The 23,669-nt window shown below is 47.9% G+C and overlaps 2 protein-coding genes across 5 annotated transcripts in view; one reads left to right on the top strand and one right to left on the bottom strand.

Annotated features, from left to right (window-relative positions):
* The window catches only part of LOC138467639 (serine/arginine-rich splicing factor 7-like), a 65,515-nt gene extending 46,130 nt beyond the window's left edge, over window positions 1–19,385 (bottom strand). Inside the window, exons 1-3 of one of the 2 annotated variants that reach the window (XM_069607803.1) lie at window positions 19,246–19,385; window positions 2,564–2,744; window positions 597–779 (exon numbers count right to left, since the gene is read on the bottom strand). In XM_069607803.1, the coding sequence (XP_069463904.1) occupies window positions 597–779; window positions 2,564–2,744; window positions 19,246–19,270 (389 nt within the window). In that variant the 5' untranslated portion in view covers window positions 19,271–19,385. The remainder of the gene's footprint in view (window positions 1–596; window positions 780–2,563; window positions 2,745–19,245) is intronic. The other variant, XM_069607804.1, reaches the window with a different exon arrangement.
* Window positions 19,386–19,395: 10 nt separating this feature from the next.
* The window catches only part of GEMIN6 (gem nuclear organelle associated protein 6), a 299,912-nt gene continuing 295,638 nt past the window's right edge, over window positions 19,396–23,669 (top strand). For 2 of the 3 annotated variants that reach the window (XM_069607799.1, XM_069607800.1), the window contains exon 1: window positions 19,400–19,531. The gene's annotated coding sequence lies outside the window, so the exon portion shown is untranslated. Of the gene's footprint in view, window positions 19,532–23,669 lie in introns of all 3 variants that reach the window. The other variant, XM_069607798.1, reaches the window with a different exon arrangement.

Here is a 23,669-nt window from a genome sequence, read left to right as displayed (position 1 = left end):
CAAGAGCAAAAAAAAGATTTAAGTACAAAAAGGGAATGTCAAGAAGGAAAGGAGAAAGGGAAATAGTATAACAACGGCTGGAACAGCATAATAAAATAAAAGTTACAAAAAACATCCACAACAGATGCAAGTAAATTGATTAAACGGTGCATGCACAGCGCTGAAACTACGGGGTAATTTTAGCAATTTTAAAACACATAATATTGAAGATTGGCACTTGAATGTTTTCCTTTCATGAGCAAAATTGGAGGGCATCAAAAAAAAAAAAACACATTCTACAAACGGCAGGCAAATGAGAAAGTACAAGCCAATGAGGGGGAAAACAAAATAATTCTATCTTTTGTAGATAGGAGGGGCGACATTACAAATAAGTGGGTAGCAAAATACACAGTATGTAGCCCGACTAACACAATTAACTTGTGCACGTCAATTGCTGATTGTACTCAGTTATTCAAATGCACATCAAGAACTGTTACTTTGGTACTAGCCTTGCACTGTCTTGGGGAGCGTGCCAGAGGTGGGTTAACAACACTTCTTTGTGTTTGTAGTGAAGACCAACCATTCAGCGGTAAGAAAAAAAGAAAAAAAAGCGTTACCTGCTCCTTCTATTGCGACTACTGTAGCGGTGACAATCATATGCATAATGGCCTCTCTCGCCACATTCGTAGCACCGGTCAGCAGGATCAAAGGGGCGCCTTGATGGGGGGCGGTCAAATCGAGAGTGACGTGGCATTCCGGTTGACAGTTCCACTCGTATTTTTGACCCGCAGATCACCCTACAGTAATAGACCACAGGTTATTATACTCGAAAAAGATATTTTGCAACACACTCAATCACTTCAAACAGGAAGAAATTAAAAAAAAAAAAAAGCATTTATTTTATTGGATATTTGTAAGGCGCCTATGCAACAAATGGGGTTTCAAGGCACCACAAGACAAAGGGGGGTTTGGGGGGGCAAGGGAGAAAGATAACGGTCCTACTGGGCATTGCAACATTCGTATGGTGCAAGTGCAGTAACAAGAAGGGGTGGGGGGTGAAGTGTTGGTATGCCCAAAATGCTAGGGTGGGAAGTGCAGGGTAGAGAATGCAAATGAAGGGGCAGGGGCGCCACAGGGGCTAGGCAAGTGAGAGGCCAGGAGGGGGTAAGTGCTGGAGATTGCATGGGGTGCAAGGTCCACATGCCAAGTGCGAGAAGGGGGCAGTTTTCCTGTATAACTCTGAGGGAACTAGGCAGCCAGTCACTGCGGCAGACAGGGATGTTAGCAGGGGAGAGGGAAGGAAGGAGAAAAGGAGGGTCTTGAGGAGCTTCCAGAACTTAAGGAGATCCGGTTCAAGCACGAGAGGGGCAGGGAGACCATTACAGAGGGAGGCTCTTGCGGACAAGAGTGATCTGCCCCCCACTCTGCTTAGCAAAGCGTATGATCTGCAGAGAGTTGGAGCTAGAAGACTGAAGGGCTCTAGCAAGGAGGCATTTGGGGGGGTGGAGGGGGGGGGGGGAAGAGTTGGATGTAGTGGGGTCCCAAACCCCAGAAAGTCTTGTGAATGATGCAGAAGGTCTGGAACGTGATCCTAGCAACCACCAACAACAGGGAGTCAGTAGAGAGACTTTAGGGCTGAGAGATGCTGTCCCTGGGCTTGAGGCCAAGGATAAGTCTTGCAGTCCTATTTTGGATTAGTTGAAGGGGCCCGAAGGGAAGATAAAGGAAGATTCAGGACAGGCTGTTGCAGTAGTCCAACCTATAGAGAACCAGAGCTCTGGAGACATTGAGTTTCTGGGGGAAGGTGAGGAAAGGGAGAATGCCTCAGAGGAGGTGCAGCCGATAGTGGGCCTTCTTGTCAAGGTCTACAATGTGAGGAGAGAGGAGTCAAAAGATGACGCCAAGGTTTTTTTGCCTCACGAGAATTGGCGGGCAGAGGATCGGGGGAGCTGGGGTCCCAATGAGAAGGATCTCAGTCTTACTGGCATTAAGGCATAGATCATTGGCAGCACACAATGCCTGAATAGCAGTCAGATGGTCAGGGACGAGAGAGAAGGCAGTAGAGGGAAGCTTGAAGGAGAGCTGCGTGTCGTCTGCACAACACTGGCAGTGAGGAGAGAAGGATGAGATCAGGTAGGCCAAAAGGGCAAGGTAGATGCTTGAAGAGCTACAGAGAGGGAAGAGCCTTGAGGGACGCTGCAGGAGGAGGACGTGATAGGAGGAGAGAAAAGGGCCCAGTGACCTGCAAATGTCTGTCAGAGAGGGATGAGGTCAACCAGTCAAGCATCAAGCCTGTGATGCCAAGGGTGCCGGTTTGTCTGGGTGACATGATTGACCGTGTTGAAGGCAGAGGAAAGATCCAGAAGGATAAAAACAGATGGGGAGTTGGAAGCGAGATTTGAGAGCAAGGCACCACGAGTGTTCAGAAGAGCAGTTTACGTACCTCTGGAAAAGCAATAGGAGCTTCCTAGTCTGGCAATGGTTAATTGTGGTCAAAATAACTCAGTGAATTAATTTCAGAAAAATATCAATTACCAACAATGGAAGAATAAATTGCATGCACTATCTTGGACTGTGAACTTACTTTCCATCCAGATCACGGACAGCATCTTCTGCATCTCTGGGATCTTCAAACTCCACAAAAGCAAACCCTGGAGGGTTTCTTGCAATCCACACGGTTCTCAAGGGACCGTAATAACTGAAAGCACGTTCCAACTCGCCTTTTCCTGTTCCTGTTCCAAGGTTGCCAACATACACCTTGGTCTCTGTTGATAAAGGAAAGAGTAAACATTTTTAGCTGATGAATGCTTCATTTGGTTTCCTGCGGTATTCTAAAGTCGAATGCTTCCAATTTAGTTTCTAAAATGGGAAATAAGATGACCAGACAATCTTCAAGTGTCCTCCATCCTAAAGTTTAATGCCAATCCATGGCCTCCATTCTAAAGTTGAATTCCAATCCGTTGAACACAAAGGGGATGGAGGGAAATGTCTGCATTTCTGCCAGCGTTGTGGGACATTTGTTCATGTGCTGACTTTCTTCTTGATGGTGGTAATTTGGCACTTTCCAAGTACAAAGGAGAAAGTGCGTAGCTCTGGCAAAGCGTACACACAAATAAAATAAACAGACGACAAAGGAGCACGTGAGAACCATCTTAAATATAATCCACCTTGAGATAATGGCACCGAAAGCCTCTTTTCTAAGAGAGTTACCACCCTATGTAATATCTGCCAACACGTTTTTACATAAAGCCATAGCTTGAGCGGGTCATTCGCCCCACTGGAATCATCAGAACCCTGCCACACCAAAACAAGCCAAATGCCAACTTTACGATCCACCTACATGACTTGTAAAAGGAGGACAGAATAGAATAGCCATTGATCATAGTGGGAAAGAAAATCTTGTGACAGCCACACAGATCATCTTAGTTATTCCGTGGACTGAGCACTAAACAACAATGTCCTGTTCCTACAGTTTTAACAGTCTACTACTTTAGTTCTCAATGTGTATTTGTCCGGTCTGCTACGATTTTTCATAAGTGATACTGCATTGATTGTTGAGCTTGTATACACAACAGCTCACGTTAATTCAGCGTTGATTTTTAGAAGAAAAAAAAAGAAAGGGAAACAATAACGATTCGATTATGAAGATAGTTTAATTTGGAAACAGGAGAGACTGGACAGGAGAGACTGGATATGAAAACATTGTGAAAACGAGTTATGAGTTCATATATCCGAGTGTAACTTTTTATTTAGCCTGGAGATTTGTAATGTTGCAAATAACCTGAAAGAAGCTCACTACAGGTCGTAGGAAATGCGATGTGACCCTCAGGCAAAATACGGGTCGGCAGGATATATATTGTGCTGACCGGCATGGTATATTGTGTAGACTGGGCATATTGTGTAAAAACTTCACATGGTATGCATATGCCTTACATAAAGGGTCTCCATTTATGGAAATGCAATAATGTGGATGGATGCAAGTCATTGATTGGTTAGAGTAAATAATTTGAGATATTGTGAATACACCGAAGTATATCACAGTAGAAAAAAACAAAGAGAAACGTTTTGACGCATACAGGGTGGTGTTGCGTTTATTTGTTAAAGAAAGCTACTACAGGAAGGAGCCAAACAGAACCAGTGTAGCCTTAATTGATGAGGAAGAGTTGAGTGTTATAATGTGACTTCTCAGCACAAGTCAGATCACTTCAGGTACCTGTGGGCATAGTGTGCAACACCGCTTGTTTAAGATGGTAAAACAAATACAAAAGATAGACAATTGAAACAAAGATTTTACCGTGAGCGAACATCACTTATATCATGCAGTGTGTTCTGCCTAAACCCCCCCCCCCCCCCCGGACACCGAGGTGAGGGAATCATAATACAAGGACATCTATACAATATGCCCTATTCAAGAGATACCAGACCAGCCTTGGTGAAACCCAGGATGGACTACAAGTCCCAAAATATATGTGAGAGAGAGAGAAAGAGAAAGAGAGAGAAAAAAAAAACAAGAAAAAGAAAAAACAACACAGGTATGTGTGCAGTTGTTGTGGTTGTTGCACAATAGCTGAATCTTAGCGGTAGGTGTGGTGCTGAGGAGATCAGTTGAATGTGTTCAGTCTGGAGGGTGGACATCCAGACTGGAGTTCTGGCTGCGTTAGGCCTGAGGAGCCGGTGTGTGCTAGCTCTGTTTTATTAGGATGATGGGTAGTTTGATGAGTCATGTTAGTATGAGAACAGCTTTACTGAATGTGTCATAGTACTGCTGTGTTCTAGTTAAATGGTGGTGTATAGGAGAGAGTAAGCGTAGTAGTGGGATATTATCACAATCAGTAGTGTATGCGACCAGGCACACTCGATGTTGAGAATACCTTCTAAATTCAACTCTAATACAGTGACATTAGCAATGATGCTATTAGGGCACGCTTTCTAAGTTCAATGTTAACACAGTGACGCCACCAGGGCACACTTTCTAAGATCAACTTTAAACAGTGACGCTATTGGGGCACACTTTCTAGAATCACTGGTAACTTGATAAATCTGGACAAATTGCAAGAGTAGCCCTAGAACAGCTATTGCGATCACTGCAGACATTATACTGTGGCGTGGATTGAAGATGTTCATCCCCACCAAACCAATACCAAAAGTAACAAACTCGGCGCATCATGGGCACAGAGGGGCAGCCAAAACAAAGGCTTAGATAAGGCAGAAGGTTTGGTTCCTGGAACGAAGGAACAGGTGGAAGATTTTGCGAAGTTGTGTGTGTATGTGGCGTCAGGCTGCAATGCAGGAGCAGAGGGCACCAGTAATTCAATCCATGGAGACAAGTTACACATTGACTTTGGGTCAAGTCGGGAGAACCACTTTCTGGTCTCGATTGACCAGTGGTTCAGACATCCGGAGTTGGAACTCGCAGCTTCAACGGCCGTTAACTGACGTATTACCGGCGATGGAGAAGACTTTCGCTGCTCATGGGTACCCCGAACAAATCTGCTCAGATAAGGGACCCCATTTCCAGAGGAGGGCTTCTGTAGTTTCTGTAAGCCTGTGGCATTCTCCATCGGAAAACTAACCCTTTGTGACCACAGGCTAACCGTGAGGCTGAGCGTTTTATAAGAACACTGCTCACAAATGAGGGGGAGAGAGGGGGATACATTTGTCATGAAAAAAAAAAAAATATATAAAAAAAAATCAGGCAAACTATGGTGCCTTTTTGAAGGATGTGCCGATACGTCAGCACGTTCTGTAAATAAAATATGGCATCACGCAACAACACAAGTCAGTCCACGAGCGGATCCCAGTGAGCAAGAAGCTTGTGTCCCGTGCCAGTTATTCATGGGGAGGGCCAGTGCAACTACAGCAACACAGAAAAACATTTAAAAAGGGGACTTCATTCGACTCACTTTAAATGAGATGGAAATTGGCACGTTTCCTAGTTAACTTCTGGCATTTTGGGTCTCTTAGAAATGTTCTGCCATCACGCATTAAAAAACATTTACTAGGACAAAGGTGGCGTGTTTGTGTGCTCCTAAACAGGTGCTCGTAGTATCTGGGGCCCGCTATGGGCATCCAGCAGGCCACAGGGTGCTATGGGGCATCAGCACTTGGGCGCCCGGTGCCTCTGGGGATGCCAGGGGAGGTTGGGGGGGGGGGAAACACAGTCTTGAGTGAGGGCAGCACAGGCCATACCCATGAGGACCTCTGCCACCTTGCTGGCACGAGGGTCCCACGCATCATGGCCTGCAGGCCCATGCTCACATGGTGTAGACCTGCAGTCTGGTGCACGTGCTCGCAGGGGCTCCTTTTATAAGGTTGGGCCATGTTAAAAGGGCAATACACAGGGGAGAGACACATTCCCTAAAAGGGGCAACACACACACCACACTGCTTTTTCACAACAAACAAATGTTTCTGAAACATAAAGGATCCCACCGCTCCCTCCCCCGTTACAGAACGACATTACTTGGGCTACTTCAGAAAAGGAGGAACAACAAAGGGCATACACCACTGCTACACACATTGGGCTCACATAGTATAGACACAACATATATCAACACTTCACAGATAGCCCGTGGGTGACAGTCGCGGTTGGCCGGTGGAATGTTGGCAGTTCGACCACATGTTACAAAACCCTTTATTAACCTGGGGGCAGTGGAACTTCCACCACTGAATGACACCATTGCTAGCTGCTGACGCCATTTAGAGCATGCCTCCAAACTTACAGGACTACAGCTTCACATCCATTTAATTGGGACCACACACATTTACAAGCAGGCCCCCAGCATCTAAACATGTCTACTGAGACTTGCAGGAGGCCAGTTCGCTTTGCTCCAGTGTACGTTCATGATAGTCATTTTCACGGGTCTAGGTCCATTGGTGTTACAGTTCAAAGGCTGGTTAAGCCGCACCTGGGGGCTCATCGGCTTACTCCAATGATGTTGGGGGCAGGCAGCGAGACACGGGTAGCAGGCTGTTTAGGCTGCGCCACATGATGTCCACAAGGCAGGGGTGGCAGTGTGTTACTCCCCTCTTCCTTGGTTATACCTCCCCACACCCCCCAGGCAGGAGCGTCTCTTCCCTGTCGTGGGACAGGAGGCACTTCTGGGGGGTGGACTTGAGGACTGTGAGACATTGGTTGTCCGGACACAGATAAGGTGTCTGCGCCACTTCGCCCCCAGGCTGGAGCAACTGCTGCGGATAGAGCCGCAGCAGTCCTGGCCAGTCTCCAGGCAGGACGATAGATCTGATGATGTGCCAGCTCGGGGGAGGTGCGGGGGGTTGCAGGGATCGTACCCAGGGCCACATTGGCCTGGTCTATGGATGGCGAGCTCGGCAGGGGGCACACCAGTGCCAGAGCTATGCTTTTGGCAGGATGTTCAGGCCACTTCTTTATTTAGCTCCCCCAGGCATGAGTAGTTGGCATTGCACTGCCAGCAGTAAAGGACGCTTAGTTCTCTCCCCCTAGTGCTTGATGGACTGGCACCATCAGTTCAAGATCCAACATGGAGAGTCGTACCGCTGGGCGCCCCAGGCTGTATGGACTTGCTCTGCTGACCTGGAGTGTTGTACTTATTCTCTGCCCTTATAACCGGGGTCTGCAGGGGGCTATTGCGCCAACCTGGGGCACTCCCCTCTTGACAGGGAGCTCTGGCATGGAGCAAAACTGAAAGTCTCCTGCTGCTAGCTTGCACCCTTGGTGGAAGTGCTTCTCCTTTTCCCTGCTGCTCCAATGCCTGGAGCACTTTAGATTTCAGCGCAAAGCCCTGGAGTCATGTGGTTTCCCTACGTTTCATAGCGCCGATGATAAGGAGCAAACTTCGTGAGACTACGATGTCCGGAGCACTTTCCGTTTCTGTCCCAAGTCAGCAATGTCATCACCGGGCCCAGGATCTCTTTTTGCAGGGCGATACTCCTCTCCCCCCCGCTCCGCCTCTGAGCGCACCTTATTCCTTTCAATTAGCCTAGTTCTGCCATGGGATATGCATGAAAGGTGCCCCAGTGGAGAACATTCTCGCTCATTGGGCAGGCGTATTATAACAGAAAGTCCTATGCAGCATTGTATTCGTCCCTGTCACAGCCCAGGCCCTTTCTGATGGCAGGATTCGCAGAGCTTCGTCTTGAGCATGGGCCTCTCCTTCTGACTTCTTAACTTGTTGTTCCAGCTAAGGAACGGTGAACCAACATGTCCCACTGGCAAACCCAAAACTAACTGCTAGTCTTCGAGAGATGCTTCTGTAAACTCCTTCCAGTTTGCATGAGCTTGTTTTCCAGTGTCCAAACGTTAGTCGTCAAGTGTCTTCCTTCAGGTTTATGCCAGGGTGGACTGTTAAGTGTTCTTACCCGCCCTCCTATGCTCTGGTGCCTCGGCACGTGGCGCTCCAATTGTCAACACGGGCGGCCCGATTAGTGGAGGGCCATACACCAACCTATAGTGCTTCAATTTCCCCGCTCAATGTGCAGGCGTGTGTTTTTTCATTTCACCAGCTCATGCAGCCCTGTCTGAAGACCTGCTGCAGAGCTCCCTCTTCACCCTTCATCGTTCATCGTGCTACCTGGGACCTCCTTTACCCCCCCCCCCCCCCAACACGGTAAGCATATTTATGAATTTTCATTTGTAATTGGCCTCCGAGTATCGCTGCCTCTGCCCTGATCTGGCCTGTGTGCTGCTGTTGCCACCTTGCACACTTTGTTTTTCCTGGGCCTCGAGGCCCTGCAGAGATGGCCACCCTGCAGTAATGTTTCAGCCCTGCGTTGCCTGCTGAGCCTGCTCCCCCTCCCAATTGGTTAGCTGGTGTTCTTCCACCAATTCCAGCAACCGGCACAAGACACCCAAGGCCCCCGTCTGCTTCCTTTCCGCCCGGTGCGTGAGGCCTCCCTGGTCCCCATCTATGCACCTTGAGGATGGTGCTCTAACTTTTTCCTGAAACCCTGAACAACCTTGACACCATCACCTCTGCAATCATGGGTAAGTCACCCCTATCTCATCATTCTACCCCCCTGACTTTTTCCACCTTCACCCCATCTCACCGTTTTTCCCCACACGTATGGCCTGTGACTGGACTGTGTTTACAACTTTTGCTGTTGTTCTGAACTTAGCTGTCTGTAACATTTGCTGTTTTGAACTTAGCTGTGCCCAGTGACTACCCTGTGCTACCCCTTCCTGCTTTCCCCTCAACATTCCGTCTACCCGTTACCCTCCCTCCGCTACTCTCTTTCTTCCCCCTCCTCCACAAAACCTATGGCACTCTCTGTCTCTCCCATTTTCTCTACTGTTTCTCCATTGACTATCCGACCCTTCTCGGCAAGTCTGGCAGGAAGAAGTTCAAAAAGGATATCTTGGCCTTTAACCCTGGTCTCCTCATCGCCGACACCTACTCCAGCGCTTCCTCCAGACAGACCCTCACCGACATCCTCTTGTCGTTCCTTTGCAGGACCTCTGGATTCCTCATATGGTGTCTGTGCTCTCTTTCTCTTCCTCACCCATTAATAGTGGCACCCATTGGGAGGCACTCGTGGACCCCTTACACTCCTCTAAGGTCATCATTAAGGTCTACCTGAATGGCACTGTCATGGTCCAAGGTCCTCAGGCCAACCTTCTCTTTGACAGACACTTCCCATGCCTCATCAATTTCCTTTCTTCACCTGCTGTCCTATCTCTCCCTTCTGCTTCCTTGTCTCCCCCTGGCTACCTTGCCCTCTCCTTCCTCTTCTGAGCCCCCCACGGGCCCCTACACCTCCGCAGGGTGTACCACTGATTTGTATCCCTCCCCAGAAGTCAGTCAAGGATGGCAACCTTCTCCATATTGCCACTCTCAATTCTCACTCAACTGTCACACACTCTTCTGACATCTGCCTCCTGGAAGAAATTGACCTTGATGTCCTGGGTCTCACAGAGACATGGTTCACGGCCTTCTCCGTCACAAGCTTTGACACTCTCCTCTCAGATGGCTACAAAATCCTCTGCACCCAGACGCAACCGTTCTGGAGGTGGTGTAGCCTTGATCTTCCCGGAGTGGATTCCTGCCTCTGTTATTCCTATGCAGGCATACTCCTCTTTTTAAGGTCTTGTTTGTAGGCTCTCTCTCTCCTGGCCACTCTCTTACTGTGACTACTATCCATCAGCCAACTGGTCAGATGAGTGTGCAGACTTCTCTGCCTCCCTCCTGGCCTCGACCACTCAACTCGTCCTTCTAGGAGACTTCAACATACATCTGGATGCTTCCCGCCACTCATCCGGACTCTTTTTACAACCTCTGTGACTCTTTCTAGTCTCCCCTCTGGCCCAACTCATTCTGCAGGACACACTCTTGATGCTCTGATCCCTCCCCCCCTCTATCCCGCTCATTACTCCTCTCTCCTGGAGTGATCAGTCCCTCCTGTCCACCCATCTCTCCCTCAGGCCAAGCCTATACTTCCACCTGTCTTCTCGGTCATCCGACCCATGAAGCATGTGTCAGTTGAGGCTTTTGCCACCACTTTCTCTCCCTCTCCTCTACTTCGGGCTGACTCACATCCTGACTCATCCCAGATACTCTTGGTGTTCTTGCCCCAGTCATGAGGATCCGCTTGTGAAGTCCAAAGCCAAGTGTAACTCATGGTATGACTCTGACCTAGTCACCCTTAAATGGAAATGTAGGGTGGCTGAGAGGAAATGGCAGGATTCCTGTGCATCCTCTGACAAACTGGCCTACCGCCTGCTCCAAAACCAATACCGGCTCTGTGTCCTTACTAAGAAGAGAGCCCATATCCAAGCCCACATCTCTGCAGCATTTAACAACTCAGCTAAAATCTGTAAGGAGCTGAACAACCCTGCTGCAGTCTCTACCCCTCCTGTCGCCTCCCAGGCCCTTTGCACGGCCCTGGTCTCTCATTTAATCTCAAAAACCCAGGACATCCTGTCCACCCTCTCATCCTCTCCTCCTCCCGCCCCTTCGCTCTGATTCCTCTGACACCCCCGCAGCCGCCTCTCCCCCCTCCTCATCTTTTCCTCCGTTCTCCCGTGATGAGATTTCCAGGCAAGTCCCATCTATGAAAGTCTTGTCAAAACAGGTTCTTCCCTGTTCGTCCAAAACCATCAAGGACCACATCGACACCCTTTCCTCTCTGAAGCACTCTCCTGTGGACCCTCTTCTCACAAAGCCTACAGCCAACCCCTCCTGCCCGGCTAACTATTGCCCGATTTCTATCGCTCCTTTCCTGGGCAAACTCTAGGAAAAGCTGGCCATCTCCCAGCTTAATCTTCAGACCAACTCTGTTGGTTGTCTCCACGACCATCAGTCTGGCTTCAGAGCTGCCAAAAGTACAGAAACTGCTCTCCTGAACATCTGTGAAGACCTGCTCTCTAACCTTCACTAACATCCCTTCTGTCCTCATCCCACTCAATCTCTCTTCTGCCATTGACATGGTAAACCATGCCATCCTGCCCAACAGTCTCTGTGATAATCTGGGCATCACCGATCAGGCCCTGGCCTGGCTGACCTCTTTCCTCTCTGATCGACCATCCCAGGTCCAACTAGGGTCCTTCCTTTCCTCCATCTCACTCTACTTGTGGTGTTCCCCAGGGGTCCAGCCTCTCTCCCTCGCTGTTCAACCAATACCTGGCCCACCTTGGCTACCACATCCCCGCTCTGTGCTCCAACTTTCAGTCCTATGCGGATGACTCAGCTCGTTTTAAGACTTCCCTCCACCACCTCTTCTACCTCCCTCATCTCCGACTGTCTGCCATCCAGGAATGGTGTGCCGCTAAGGATCTCTGCCCTAAGGCCAGTAAGACTGAGATTCTCCTCATCGGCACACCTGTACCCTCCTTTCCGGTCACTCTCTGGCCAGCCTCCCTTGGCCCTCTTCCTGCTCCCACATGCGACGCCAAGAACCTCGGTGTCATCTTCGATGCCACTTTCCTTTTCTCCTCACATCTCGGACGTCTCTAAGAAGTCAAACTATCAACTGCACCTCTTCAGAGGTATTCTTCCTTTCCTTCCCCGAGAAGCTTACTGTCTCTAGAGCTGTTGTTCTCTCTAGACTACTGCAACAGCCTCTTTCTAAATCTGCCTGCTTCTACTCTCTGCAACTCATCCAGAACAGGGTTGCGAGACTTGTCCTTGGCCTCAAGCCCTGGCATCGTATCTCTCCAGCCCTGAAATCTCTTCTTTGGCTCCCAGTGGATGCAAGGGTTAAATTCAAGATCCTCTGCATTGTCCAGAAGGCTTTCTGGAGCCTGGGTCCAAAATACCTTCAACTCTCCCTCCGTAAATACCTTCCCACTCGAGCTCTTTGCTCCTCCACCTCCCTCAGGGTCAGTCGCTTCTCCAAGCAACAAGTGGGTAGATCTCTTTCCTCAGCTGGGACCTCCCTCTGGAACAGCCTCCCTGCCACTCTGAAACTTGAGAAGAACCCTCTCGGAAGCGCCTCAAGACCTTCCCTCTTTGCTTCTGCCTTCGCTCTTCCTCTCCCCTGCTGATCCGTCTGCTTCGGCTCCGTGCACCTGGCTACCCTCCGATTACGGGCCCAGGTCCCTGCCCACCCAGCGACACACCCGCACTGCCTCCTGGCAACCCTTGCACTTGGGTCTGTATCTGTAACCCTACAGTCCTCTTACCTCCACTTATCAGACACCCCTTGTCTGCACTTTAAACCTCACACCAGGCTGTACTACCAGTCGTTATCCCTTGCTCAGCACTTTCCTCCTCTCCCTTGCACTTTCCCCCTTCCTTCTCCCCTCCACTTGTACATTCTCAATGTCACTGGGCCTAGTAAGATCGTCGTTTTGTCCTTCCTTGTTCCCCTCCCTTGCCTTATCACGCTCTGAAACACGTGTGTAGGAGCGCAATACAAATAAAACATATCACTGAGTACCGACCTTGTTTTCAACTTCTCTGATGTCGAGCTGCAGGACACATCACACCATTGTCTTGCCTGGGACCCTTTCTGGTGCAACCTTGCCGTTGTCAACGTGCTGGCGCGCCAGACTACATCTTTATCACTGCCTGTGGCACCGGGGACTTCAGGGTCATTAGCATTTCCTCACCTCCAGTCAGGAGTGGGTCAGCAGGTGCAGCCACAGCCTCGCCTCCTCGTTCAAACCAAACCCTGGTACGGAGCATGCCAACATTAACTGCCAAGTGGCCCTGGGTGTGCAGGGGCCCATCTGTTTTATAGCACCCACATGGAGCACTACATTTTTCCCTTTCTCCGATGCCAGGAGCACAAATGCAGCACTGCCAGAGGCCCGGACCCTTATCATCCCTCTGACATGGAGCGCATTACACTTCACCCCCCGGCAGCCCCGGTTTAAGTGTGGGGCTGGCGGCCTCTGCTGTGTTAGCTCTGACAACAGGACCTTTCATCGTCCTTTCACCACCACAAGGGGTGCTTCCTCTTTCACAGGACAGGTGGCCTGGGTCTTTGGAGGGCCATATTTATTCTGTTGCCACTCGGCCGACACAGAGCCCTTTACATGTTCGCCACCAGTGGCCTGGGAACACGAAGATAGTGCTGTGATGCAGCATTTCAGTTTCCCCATTTCTCCAACGCAGAGCACATTGATGCCCACCACCTGCGGTGCCGGGGTGACTATGGGGGCTGCAGGTAGGGTGAGATCATAAGCATGTGCCACCACCCGCCAGCGTTATTCAACTTCCACTGCTCCGACTTGGAGCATTTAATTTCCCTCCACCCGGAATCATGGTACAGTCTTCCGCAGGGTGGCAAATTGCAGGGTTGTGCCGACGGTGCCGGGGCCAGAAATTCAATGCCGGCAGCAGAGAAATGGTGTCGGGTTGCACGGACCCTTTTATCTCTTCTTCAGGTGTATGCCACTTTCACCTTTACCATGCGGCGGTGGGTGCCGCATAACTCTTCTTTCGGGGAACACTGAACACAGCTGGGCCCCAATTCTCCTTTTCCTAACCCATTTATTTTCTTTTAAAGTTAATTACGGACGGGAGAGCAGGGGGTGGGGAGCATTGCAGGGGTTCTTCCTCACCAATGTTGTATCTGGGGCCTGCTATGGACATTCAGCAGGCCCCACCCTGGTCTAAAAGGATGACTTTAGAGACCATCCTGGGGTCATCTGATGATCATCGAACTACACTAGAAGTCATTCCCACATCATCAGACGTCATCACGCTGTTAAAGTCATCAGCAAATATCTCAGAATGGTGGATGATGATTTGGGGGATGAGATTAGGATGACAATGAATATGCTAACATTATCCCCATTTTAGAAAACTTTGTTCCTGATGCTTTTAGGATGACCTACTGATCACTTCAAGAGATTGCACGTTTGTCCCTGATGATTTGGGGATGACCTGCTGATTACTTCGAGAGCATTGCCATGAAACATGTTTGTTCTTGATGATTTGGGCATTACTTACTGATTACTTCAGAACATCAGAGTTTGTAGGATGATATGCGGACCAATACAGATTGTCATTCTGCTTTTGCTTAGTTGCACTTATGCTGAATGATCCCCCACTGTGGAAAGTGTAAAGCTTGAGACTATGTTGGGCCAAAGTAGATGCCAGAGGCCTAAACATAGCATGCACCCGTGATAATCCTTTGCCATCCCAGTCAAAAGCAGGCACCCATCACCCTCACAATCCCCAATGTGACATGGATAAAGCCTGAGACTATGTTGGGCCAAAGTAGAAGCCAGAGGCCTAAACATAACATGCACCCCCTGGGTGAGAATCATTTGCCATCCCAGTCAAAAGCAGGAACCCAGCACCCTCACAATCAATACATTGCCATGGTGACTTGTTAGGTAAGAATGTGTGTTGTCCCACTGTGTGAGACTACACAACACTTATCTGCCTGGTATTAGGTAAGCCCACCTTTTGGTATAGGTCTGAACTACACAGGTTGGCAGTGTGACTGAGCAGAGGGATAACTGTGAGCTGTACAAATGAAATCTGTAAATACAAGTAGCCAAGTAACACTTGTTTCAGTTATAAATAGTTATTTATTTAATTAACAATTTTTTAAATAAGGGTTCTTTGCAAAGGCAATTCATGTAACAATGTAAATATACTTTTAAATTACTTTTCAGAATCAGAGCAAGTTAATGGATAATCTTTGGATATGCTTCATACACAATTGCTACACGATGGGGTGACTTCAAACACAAGGACAGTAATGGCATTTATATATCACACTTGCAGATTCTGAGGTTGCAGAAAGGAAAGGTTTAGGAAAAAGGTTAACAGGAAAGGTTAAAACAGGTTCTCAGTATATGTGAGGACAAATAAATCTTCCAATGAAATCTAGACAAGCCTTTCCCATCAGTAACAGTCTAAAACAAGTTACCACCTATGAGGGACAAACCATATCAGTCAGTGGGCTAGAAGAGTCGGCAGGGACCCAGGACAGCCAAAGTCAATTTGAAACAGTTTATGGAGCTGAGGCACAGTGAGGTAAGTACCCTAAGTCTAAACAGTACCTCTGGTTTGAAGAAGAGTGGTCCAGCTGGCTTCTGTCCTGCTACAGCGTTGCAGACCCCGTATTCCTGAGCCTTAGTCGTGGGGACAAGAGGGAGGACATCTGTAGGGCTCCTGCAGTGGTATTTCGGAGGTCATTGGCGGCTACGGGCTTTTTTCTGTTCAGCGGCACTTTGCGGGTTTCAGTGCTTAGTAAACAGCACTGTTGCGGATCTCTGGTACCGGTTGGGCTTCCTTCACTCCTTGGGTCTGGTGAGGGGACTCTAGCTCTGGTCATCCTGCTTCTGGAGGGTCCTTATGAGACTCCTGGAGCTTCTAGCCAGATTTCAGACATTTCACTCGACTACGGATTACTCGACCCCTGCCACTTGGTTCTTGCAACAATGAAATACAGCCAGACAGGGAAGATGGTCCAGTGGAGTTCGTCTCTAGGTTAGCTGGTCCCACTAACCCAAGGGGAGAAGTCCATTCCGGAGCTTCTCTGTCTGAAAAGGGAGTTTCAGCACAGCAGCAGGGCTTCACCGGGCAATTCAAAGGTCCAGGAGGATGCAGCAAGCTTCGTTCACGGTTTCTTCGTCGGGTGTTTCTCCCAGTGGTCGCCTCTGCCTCTAGTCACAAAACCCTCGACTTTTAAGCAGGTTTCTCCCATTCATGCACAGCCTAGGCTGTCAATCACGCATCAGGGTCGCTGTCCTGAAAGGACAGCCAGCCAGGACTGGTTGCATTTAGGCATTCCTAGAGACAAAGGAGTTTCGGGACCCTACCTCACATCCTGTCCTTCCCGACACACTAGAGCCAGAGGCGGGACTCAGGGCTGAAGTGCGAAAACGGCAAGCCAAAGGGGTTCAATCTGTTTGACGCACAGAGTAAAACCAAAGAAAGACCTCACAAACAGAAAATGGGAAAAAGAAGAAGACGGGGCATTTTGATAAGATGGGTCACCCCTGGGTGCTATACTGCAGCTGAGGGTTCAGCCTGCGGTAGAAAAAATTAAACCACTGCCAGTAGTCATTTAAAAGTAGGGAGGGCAACATACAAATGTTACATGAGAATGTAGTATAAGGGGCTACTAGGTAACCCACCCAGCACTCCACATAAAATAGTGTGTGCTGGACCCACAAAGCGTAAAAGGTAAGTAAAGTCATTTTCGCTTTACTATTCTTGGGAATAGTAGTTCACACAAGAAAGGGTATTTTAAACCTTATGACAAATCTAAAGGATTTCTCAGTGACATTGCACTGAAGTTGATTTGTGTCACCATACAAAAGGTAGATGCATATGGAGTTTGTCAGACTCCCAAAACAGTGAAAACACATAATCCAAAGGTCAAAACACATGATGCAGTGGGAAAAGGGTCTCACTCACTCCAGGGTTAAAATTAAAAAGTCCTACAGTCCAGCTAAAGAGCTGGGGGTTTCTAAGGTTGAAGGGAATTAGCACAGAAATGAGAATTCTCCCCAACATGACTGTACCAATATATGCCAGTATTCACATGCACTCCTTCACACAATATTCATGTTGGCTTTGCGCAAAATCCAATAATCAACAACCATATCGAAAAGTACCTGCAGGGGAAAAAAAAAATAAAAAAAGAAAAAAGGATCCAACAAAGAAAGAAGCAATAAACAAAATGGAACCGCTAAATCCCCATCAACTACCCACAACCTACCTATGTGGTAGCAACAAACCGCAAAGACTAAACCCAAAAGACCATGAAAAACACCAATCGAAACAGGAGGCCCACTAAGGAACACAAACCACGCATCATGCCTCGCCACAAGAAAGACAAAGAAGCCAGAAAAGACAATAGAAATAATCAGAAATCCCAAACCACTCAGCTAGGCAAGGATCCCACAACCCCAAAAAAACTCGACAAACATCCGAGATGGCTGAAGGAGACATACAAATTACAGAGCAAAGACAGACTACAATGCTCGCTACCTGTCCACATATGACAACGTGGTAAACAAAAACAGCACAGCAACAATGAACCGACAGCCAACAAGCTTCATGAATACAGACCCAACCAGGACACCAAACGGATGACAACTAATACACCATCCCAACCCGGTCTCCACCATGGAGAATACCCTAACCAGAACAAGGAACAAATTGGAAACCATCACACTTACTCTACACTCCCTATATCACCAAGACTACAACAACAGAGGGGTAGTGACCCCATTTACCACCCGGAAACGAACCAACCCCGCCATAAACCTTATCTGTCTACTCGCAAAGACTGACCAACAAAGAAACACCCGACCCAAAAGACTCAACCGGTAAAAACCCACCTGGAACGGAAACCCAACCAACAAGACACTGGTCAGAAGAAGCAATATTAACAACAACACAAAAGGGAAATCCAGCAAACTACACTGCAGCCTCCTCAACATTAAATCCATGGCAAAACACTCAACAGAAACCAATGACCTCCTAAGCGAAGGAGGCACAGACGTGCTCTTCTTTACAGAAACCTGGCTATCAGACAACTATAAAGCCATCGCGAATGAAGCAATACCCGACAATTATAAATTAATACACGCCAACAGAAAAACCTGAAGAGGAGGTGGAATCACAATTATACACAAAAAATTTTTAAAAAAAATTAATAAATAAAAACACACTCATCGACCAATCTACAGACCAATTTTCTTACAACCCCAACTTTGCAACAAAACTAGCTGACGAGGCCGCCGCCATGCTATCAACCCACCATGACAACCTAGGTGAAAGAGATCCCACCGATACAAACATAGGTACAACAGAAGACACACTCAACAATTAGATCACCAAGGTCATTGACCAATTAGCACCAGCTAAACCATTCAAAACACCACCACCAAAAAAACTGGCAGCAAAATGGTTCACAGAAGATCTGAAAAAACACCAACAAAACAACCGCAAAATGGAGAGAACATTACACCAGACAAAATACCAAAGACAACTCCAACTGTACAAAGCAACAGTCCTCAAAGCAAAAAAAATAAATAAAACCTACTACACCACAAGAATCGGAAAACAATTAATAGAAAGAACTCCATCACCCCTACACGAACACTTTGTGAAAGTCTCTTACACCAGAGCAGGGTCTGTGTAGAGGCTGCACAGCAGTTACTGCCTCTGCGAGCCTTCGCCTGTGCAGGTATTATTATATATGTACAGGGTCTGTGTAGTAGCTGCACAGCAGTTATTGCCTCTGCAGGCATTGCAGAGCCTGAATCATACCGTAAATGAGCTTCGGTGCAGCTACTGTGTCTAGGCCAACAACAGGCTTCCCCGTGTAGTTTCAAAACCAGATGTTTAGAAAATGACGTACTTACAATATTTAATTTCAACAAGTGATAAGTGCAACAGAAGAAATTACAGCTTCAACGTGCATTCCTAGAAGTTAGAAAACGGCTCCTCTTAACATGGCCGGCCTTGGGGCAGCAGCGCCCTGAGCGGATTGGCACCGAACCGCCCCACCCCTCCCCTCCCTGGTCAACAGGGGGCGTGGCCACGGAGTGTAATTTTTTTTTTTAAAAACCTCCTCTTCCTGATAGGAGTCAATTCTACCCTATTGTTCCTAAACGTGCTCCACTACCACGGGCGCACTGCCCAACAATGCGGAGCCCTTGAAATACTTCCCCGAGCTGGCTTGGCGTGGGCTAATGGCGCCCCGCGAGTCGGTCGCCCGGCTCGGCTTGCGGTTCGCCCTCCCACCCCCTTTTAAGGCCGGGCCTGCCTCTTATCAATATAACAACAAAGGGATAAGAAAGTCTAAGTTGATGGATGCTAAAATAAATGCATATAAAATTCACTACACGAGCTGGATCCCATGCACTCACCTGATGCTGCCTGGAAACGGGGCATGATGAGCGTTTGGTAAAGGGTAGTTTTCTAGTTCCTCTTGGAGAAACGGACAACAGCAACACTCCGCCTCCACTTCATCACGTGGGCTGCTCTAGGTCACGTGGGATTCAACGTCCGCTTCACACGTGGGCTGTTCTGCATCACCTGGGTTTCAACGTCACGTCATCATCATTTTTGCACGAGCTGGAAGGCAAGGCGTTGCGAGAGCGATTTCTCCGTTGTGAAGCACATTTCGTATAGTTGATTGTTATTTGGTTTCTGGTAAGTCTTAAAATGATCTCATGTTGTTTGTCAATATTGGGGAGGGGGTATTTCTGTGTATTTTGGTGTTTTTCTAATGTGCATCAAGAGTGAGATTTACTTAAAGTACAGGCTGATTCAGTTTTTTTTTTGTTATTGCGGTGTATTTTTGGGATATGTAACGTGCATCACAGGGGTCAGGCAATATTAGGGAGGGGGTATTGTGTATTTTGCGGGTTGAGATTTACTTAAACTACAGGTGGATTCAGTTCCATTTGGGGTTTTCTCATGCACATGTGCGACGTGTTTTATGGAGTGAGGATGGGCACAGTGCGTTCCTCACTGGAGGGGAGGGAGGGCCTTGGGGGGGAAATCACTCTGAAGGGCTGACAATTTTGAAAGATTTAGGGACTGTGAATTCTGAGAGATTAGGCAATAAAAGAGATGCCCAGGATCACACATTGCTTAAGGGCTGAAGCTGGGATTTGGGCCAGCTATGCAATTTCTGCATTTGAATTTCTTTTCCAGCTCTTACCATGTACTAAAACAATCTCTTATTTTATAAAACTGACTTTGAAAGTACACAAATCACATTTCCAAACCTGACCATGTTTAAAACCAAAATATTACAGAAGGGTGTTTTGCAAAATGGGAATGATTCTAGCTTCATTCTCTCCATCATCAAGGGAAGTATATAAGTACCAGCATGCCAAGCAATGTGATTTCGCAGATTTAATCTAGGTATGTCTTTTGTACTTTCAAGCTTTAAATACTTCAAAACAATGGCTTGTGAAATTGTCATTCATAAACGTGCAGAAAAACCTTTGACTTATGCAAAAAGCAAAACGTTTTTTGTGTCAAACGAGCAGACCTTAAAATATGCTTGCCCAATACCTACAACATCTGGTCCGCTCTCTCCTGTCCACCACCCCTTCCACACAAATGGCCTACATAAGAAGAAATATAAAGTATTTCAACTTTGGCTATTGCACATGATCAACATAATTCCCACGGGAAGGAAAGAATGCTACAGAAGTTGTGCCGTACGGAACACACAAACTATGTATTCCACAGTGAACACAGAAAGAGTTATGATTAAATGATCAAGGCAGAATGTACTTGTCAAATCAGACAGGCAATAGGTTTAGCGCCTCGGCAGCATGCCATAACATCTTCTGGCGTGTGCTATTTAAGTCTGGTGAACAATGGAATCTTACTTTAGATCAGGCAGCCTGGTGGGGGGGCCCTCTCCAAGGTGGGGGTCCTGGGCAAGTGCCCCCTTTGCCCTCTCATAAAAACGTCTCTGCTAATGGTGATAGAGCAGATTATCTGTGGGGAAATCCTGGTTTAAACCGAGGGATTGTCCTGCAACCTCATTCTTAAAACCTGCTGATTTCTGTTTGCTATAAGCAACGTTTACTTTTACTTGAACCACACTCTGCACAGCTCCTGCAGCTCCCCCCTAAAAGCAGTTGGGTGGCTGCATCATGTGGGATAGTTTCAATGATAATAGGGGTATTTATTCATGCAATGTTTGATGGCTGCATGGGGTCACCAGAGGAAGTTAGTTTGCTTTTCCTGCAGCTGTGACCTGTATCAAGTCCTGCTGTGTACACGTAGGGGGGCGGAGCCATCAGAGCGCTCATGGCGGCAATGAGCTGCTCCGTCCCCCTTACTCTGTGCCGCTGCGGGTGCTTTCTTTTCTTAATTTTTTTTTTCTCCAAAGTAACCCAGCATGGGTTTGGGGTTTGCGGCAGCTGACTGGCCGGATCCCGGATCTGGTGCCGGATCTTGGATCCGACGAGAGCCGGCCCAATGACCAGTGCTGCCGTTATCTGCGCAACACAGTTTCACTGTTATAACAGCAATGAGCTCACTACGACGGTGTGCAGTTCCCTTGATATGATTTCTGTAACTTTTACTGCCTTTACAAGGTGAGGGGTTACGAACATTGCAGGGAGATGTGCCTGACTTTACTGCTCAGTGGTGCCAGGCAGTGCATTGATCTGTACCGGCCAGAATCTGTACCACAAGATGTCTCTTGACCCACCCCCCCCCCCCCCCATGCCTCCATATTTCTTTGTTCCTGTATAGGACCAACTTCATTCATTTCCTAGCGACTTCCTTAATTTACCTGCGTTGTCTCACTGACTAGGTGCCTGCATGTTGCTTTGCTAGTATACAGTGAAAATGCAAACTCCTATATAGTCTTTCCAGCAAGATGACCATGAGTATTTAGCCTTAAAAAATAGCCATACTGTAGGCAGAGGTCTTTAATCTGTGGGGCGTGTGATCCAGGACAGCGAGAAAAGGGAAAATACATGCTCAGTCAGTGCAACGTTATGAGGGCGCGGGAAATACATGCAGCCTGGACGTGCTCTTTCCTGGATTTGGATTGCGTATCCACGCTGCGTTGTTGCTTCCTGCTGGTGACGCCAGCGTCTTATTGCCTGGTAAGGGATGCCGCTTCTCGGCTCAGACCGCCACACCACAGTTGGACGGAGTGCCGGGAAGCAAGCATTTCAGGCCTTTGTCGGTCCCTCTCCCCCTTTGGACCCACAAAGATTAACGCGTGGGGAAAGGTGAGCAGGGGGGCTGGATCACTGCAATGCTGGTTCCCCCTGGATCCCTCTCGCCTCTTCTTCCCCCCCCCCCTGCTTTGGCTGTCCCTCTGCCTCGTCACCCCTATGGTCCATGGGACAGCGCTGGCTGGGTCCGAGATCCGGCATCAGATGTCTGGCCGGATCCCGGGACCTGGCCTGCCTCAGCCATGACCAGTCTTTATCAAGTCCCAATCTTTGCAGAGGGAAGCTGGGGACTCCGTGACCTAATCTAAGCAGGGCTCCTTTCCCCAGCCGTCACTCGCGCATTTCCTGGCTCTGTTTGCTCATCCCGTTTGTTTTTTCTGTCCTGAAATGACACCACGGAAATCAATGGGCCATGAACATCACTGTGGCGGGGAGGGGTGTGGTCACCGTTGAAAGCAGGCATTCTACATGCTGGACACATTGTTCAAATGTGCGTTTTACACATTCAAAGGAAAAAAGTAATTTCCAAACTCAAAAACGCTGCTGAAACTTGCGTTCACTAGTTTTCTTAGATTTTTTTTTTCTTTCCTCTGAGCACCACACCAATATGTGTGCCCCTTGCTTTGTGTTTTATCACAGGTTATATTCATAAAGATGTTATGTTTACAAATAAATGCTTCCATTGTGCTGACAGAAGTTATTAGGAAATTAAACTGGGTTTATGGGTGCCAAACGGAGGCAGAAATACCCCAACCCCTAGCTTGGCAAACACATTTTATAGCACTTCCTTTTTTTTTAATAAATAATTGCAAAAAGCCCTATCGATTTAACAAGTTTTGCATATATTGTTTTGGTTAAATTCAACCTTACTAGTCTCGGAAAAAGGATCCAGGGGGTACAATTTTGAAAAAAGGGTATCGTGGAATTTTATTAGATCGAATACATTTACATATAAGAATTTTAATCATGATTTAATCATAGCACTCATAACAATTTTACATCGCCGGAAACAGTCTCAGCAATGTCAACCTGCTGAGCTACCCTCGGAGCCATCTACTATAGAGCAAGTCTATGCATCCCATGATATACTAAAATCACTGCATTACCAACAGTACATTGGTTGCACCGCTGCCACAATTCATGTATATCACCCTGCTGTGGGTGCCGGGCCTTTGCCTGCATGTGGCACCATATGTTGCAGAGAAGCCAGGGGCCCTTGTGTCTGGCATGGCAGCCACGGCAGTCTGCTGCTACGTCAGTGCTGTCACCTAACTGCAGTATAAGCTACATGGCTATTATTCGATGATTCCGAAAGTTGGCTTGGTGAGTTAAGAACTACTGTGTCGTATTCTATGTAACATATGTAGATGAATGATTTTAATGCCAGCAGGCTGGACTTCACAACTGTTAAGGGTAACCTATAACAAGCTGATGCTCTTTGTCTCGCTCGCTCTATTATTTTGTTTTGTCTCTGTGACTATGAGTCACGTTTTCAGGTATGTGCTCTTGACTACTCTCTCTACCAGCTGGGGTTGACTGGCCTATAGGGAGCTTTTGGAGATTTCCTGGTTGGACCCTGCACCCTAGGTCCCTTTTGTGTGCGGGAGAGGATGTGTGCCGATTGGCAGAGT

Source organism: Ambystoma mexicanum, chromosome 4q, assembly GCF_040938575.1.
Source record: "Ambystoma mexicanum isolate Mex_15411 chromosome 4q, UKY_AmexF1_1, whole genome shotgun sequence".
NCBI classification, from domain to species: domain Eukaryota; kingdom Metazoa; phylum Chordata; class Amphibia; order Caudata; family Ambystomatidae; genus Ambystoma; species Ambystoma mexicanum.
The sequence above is the reverse complement of the archived record's forward strand: the minus strand, read 5'-3'. Positions and strand labels throughout refer to the sequence as shown.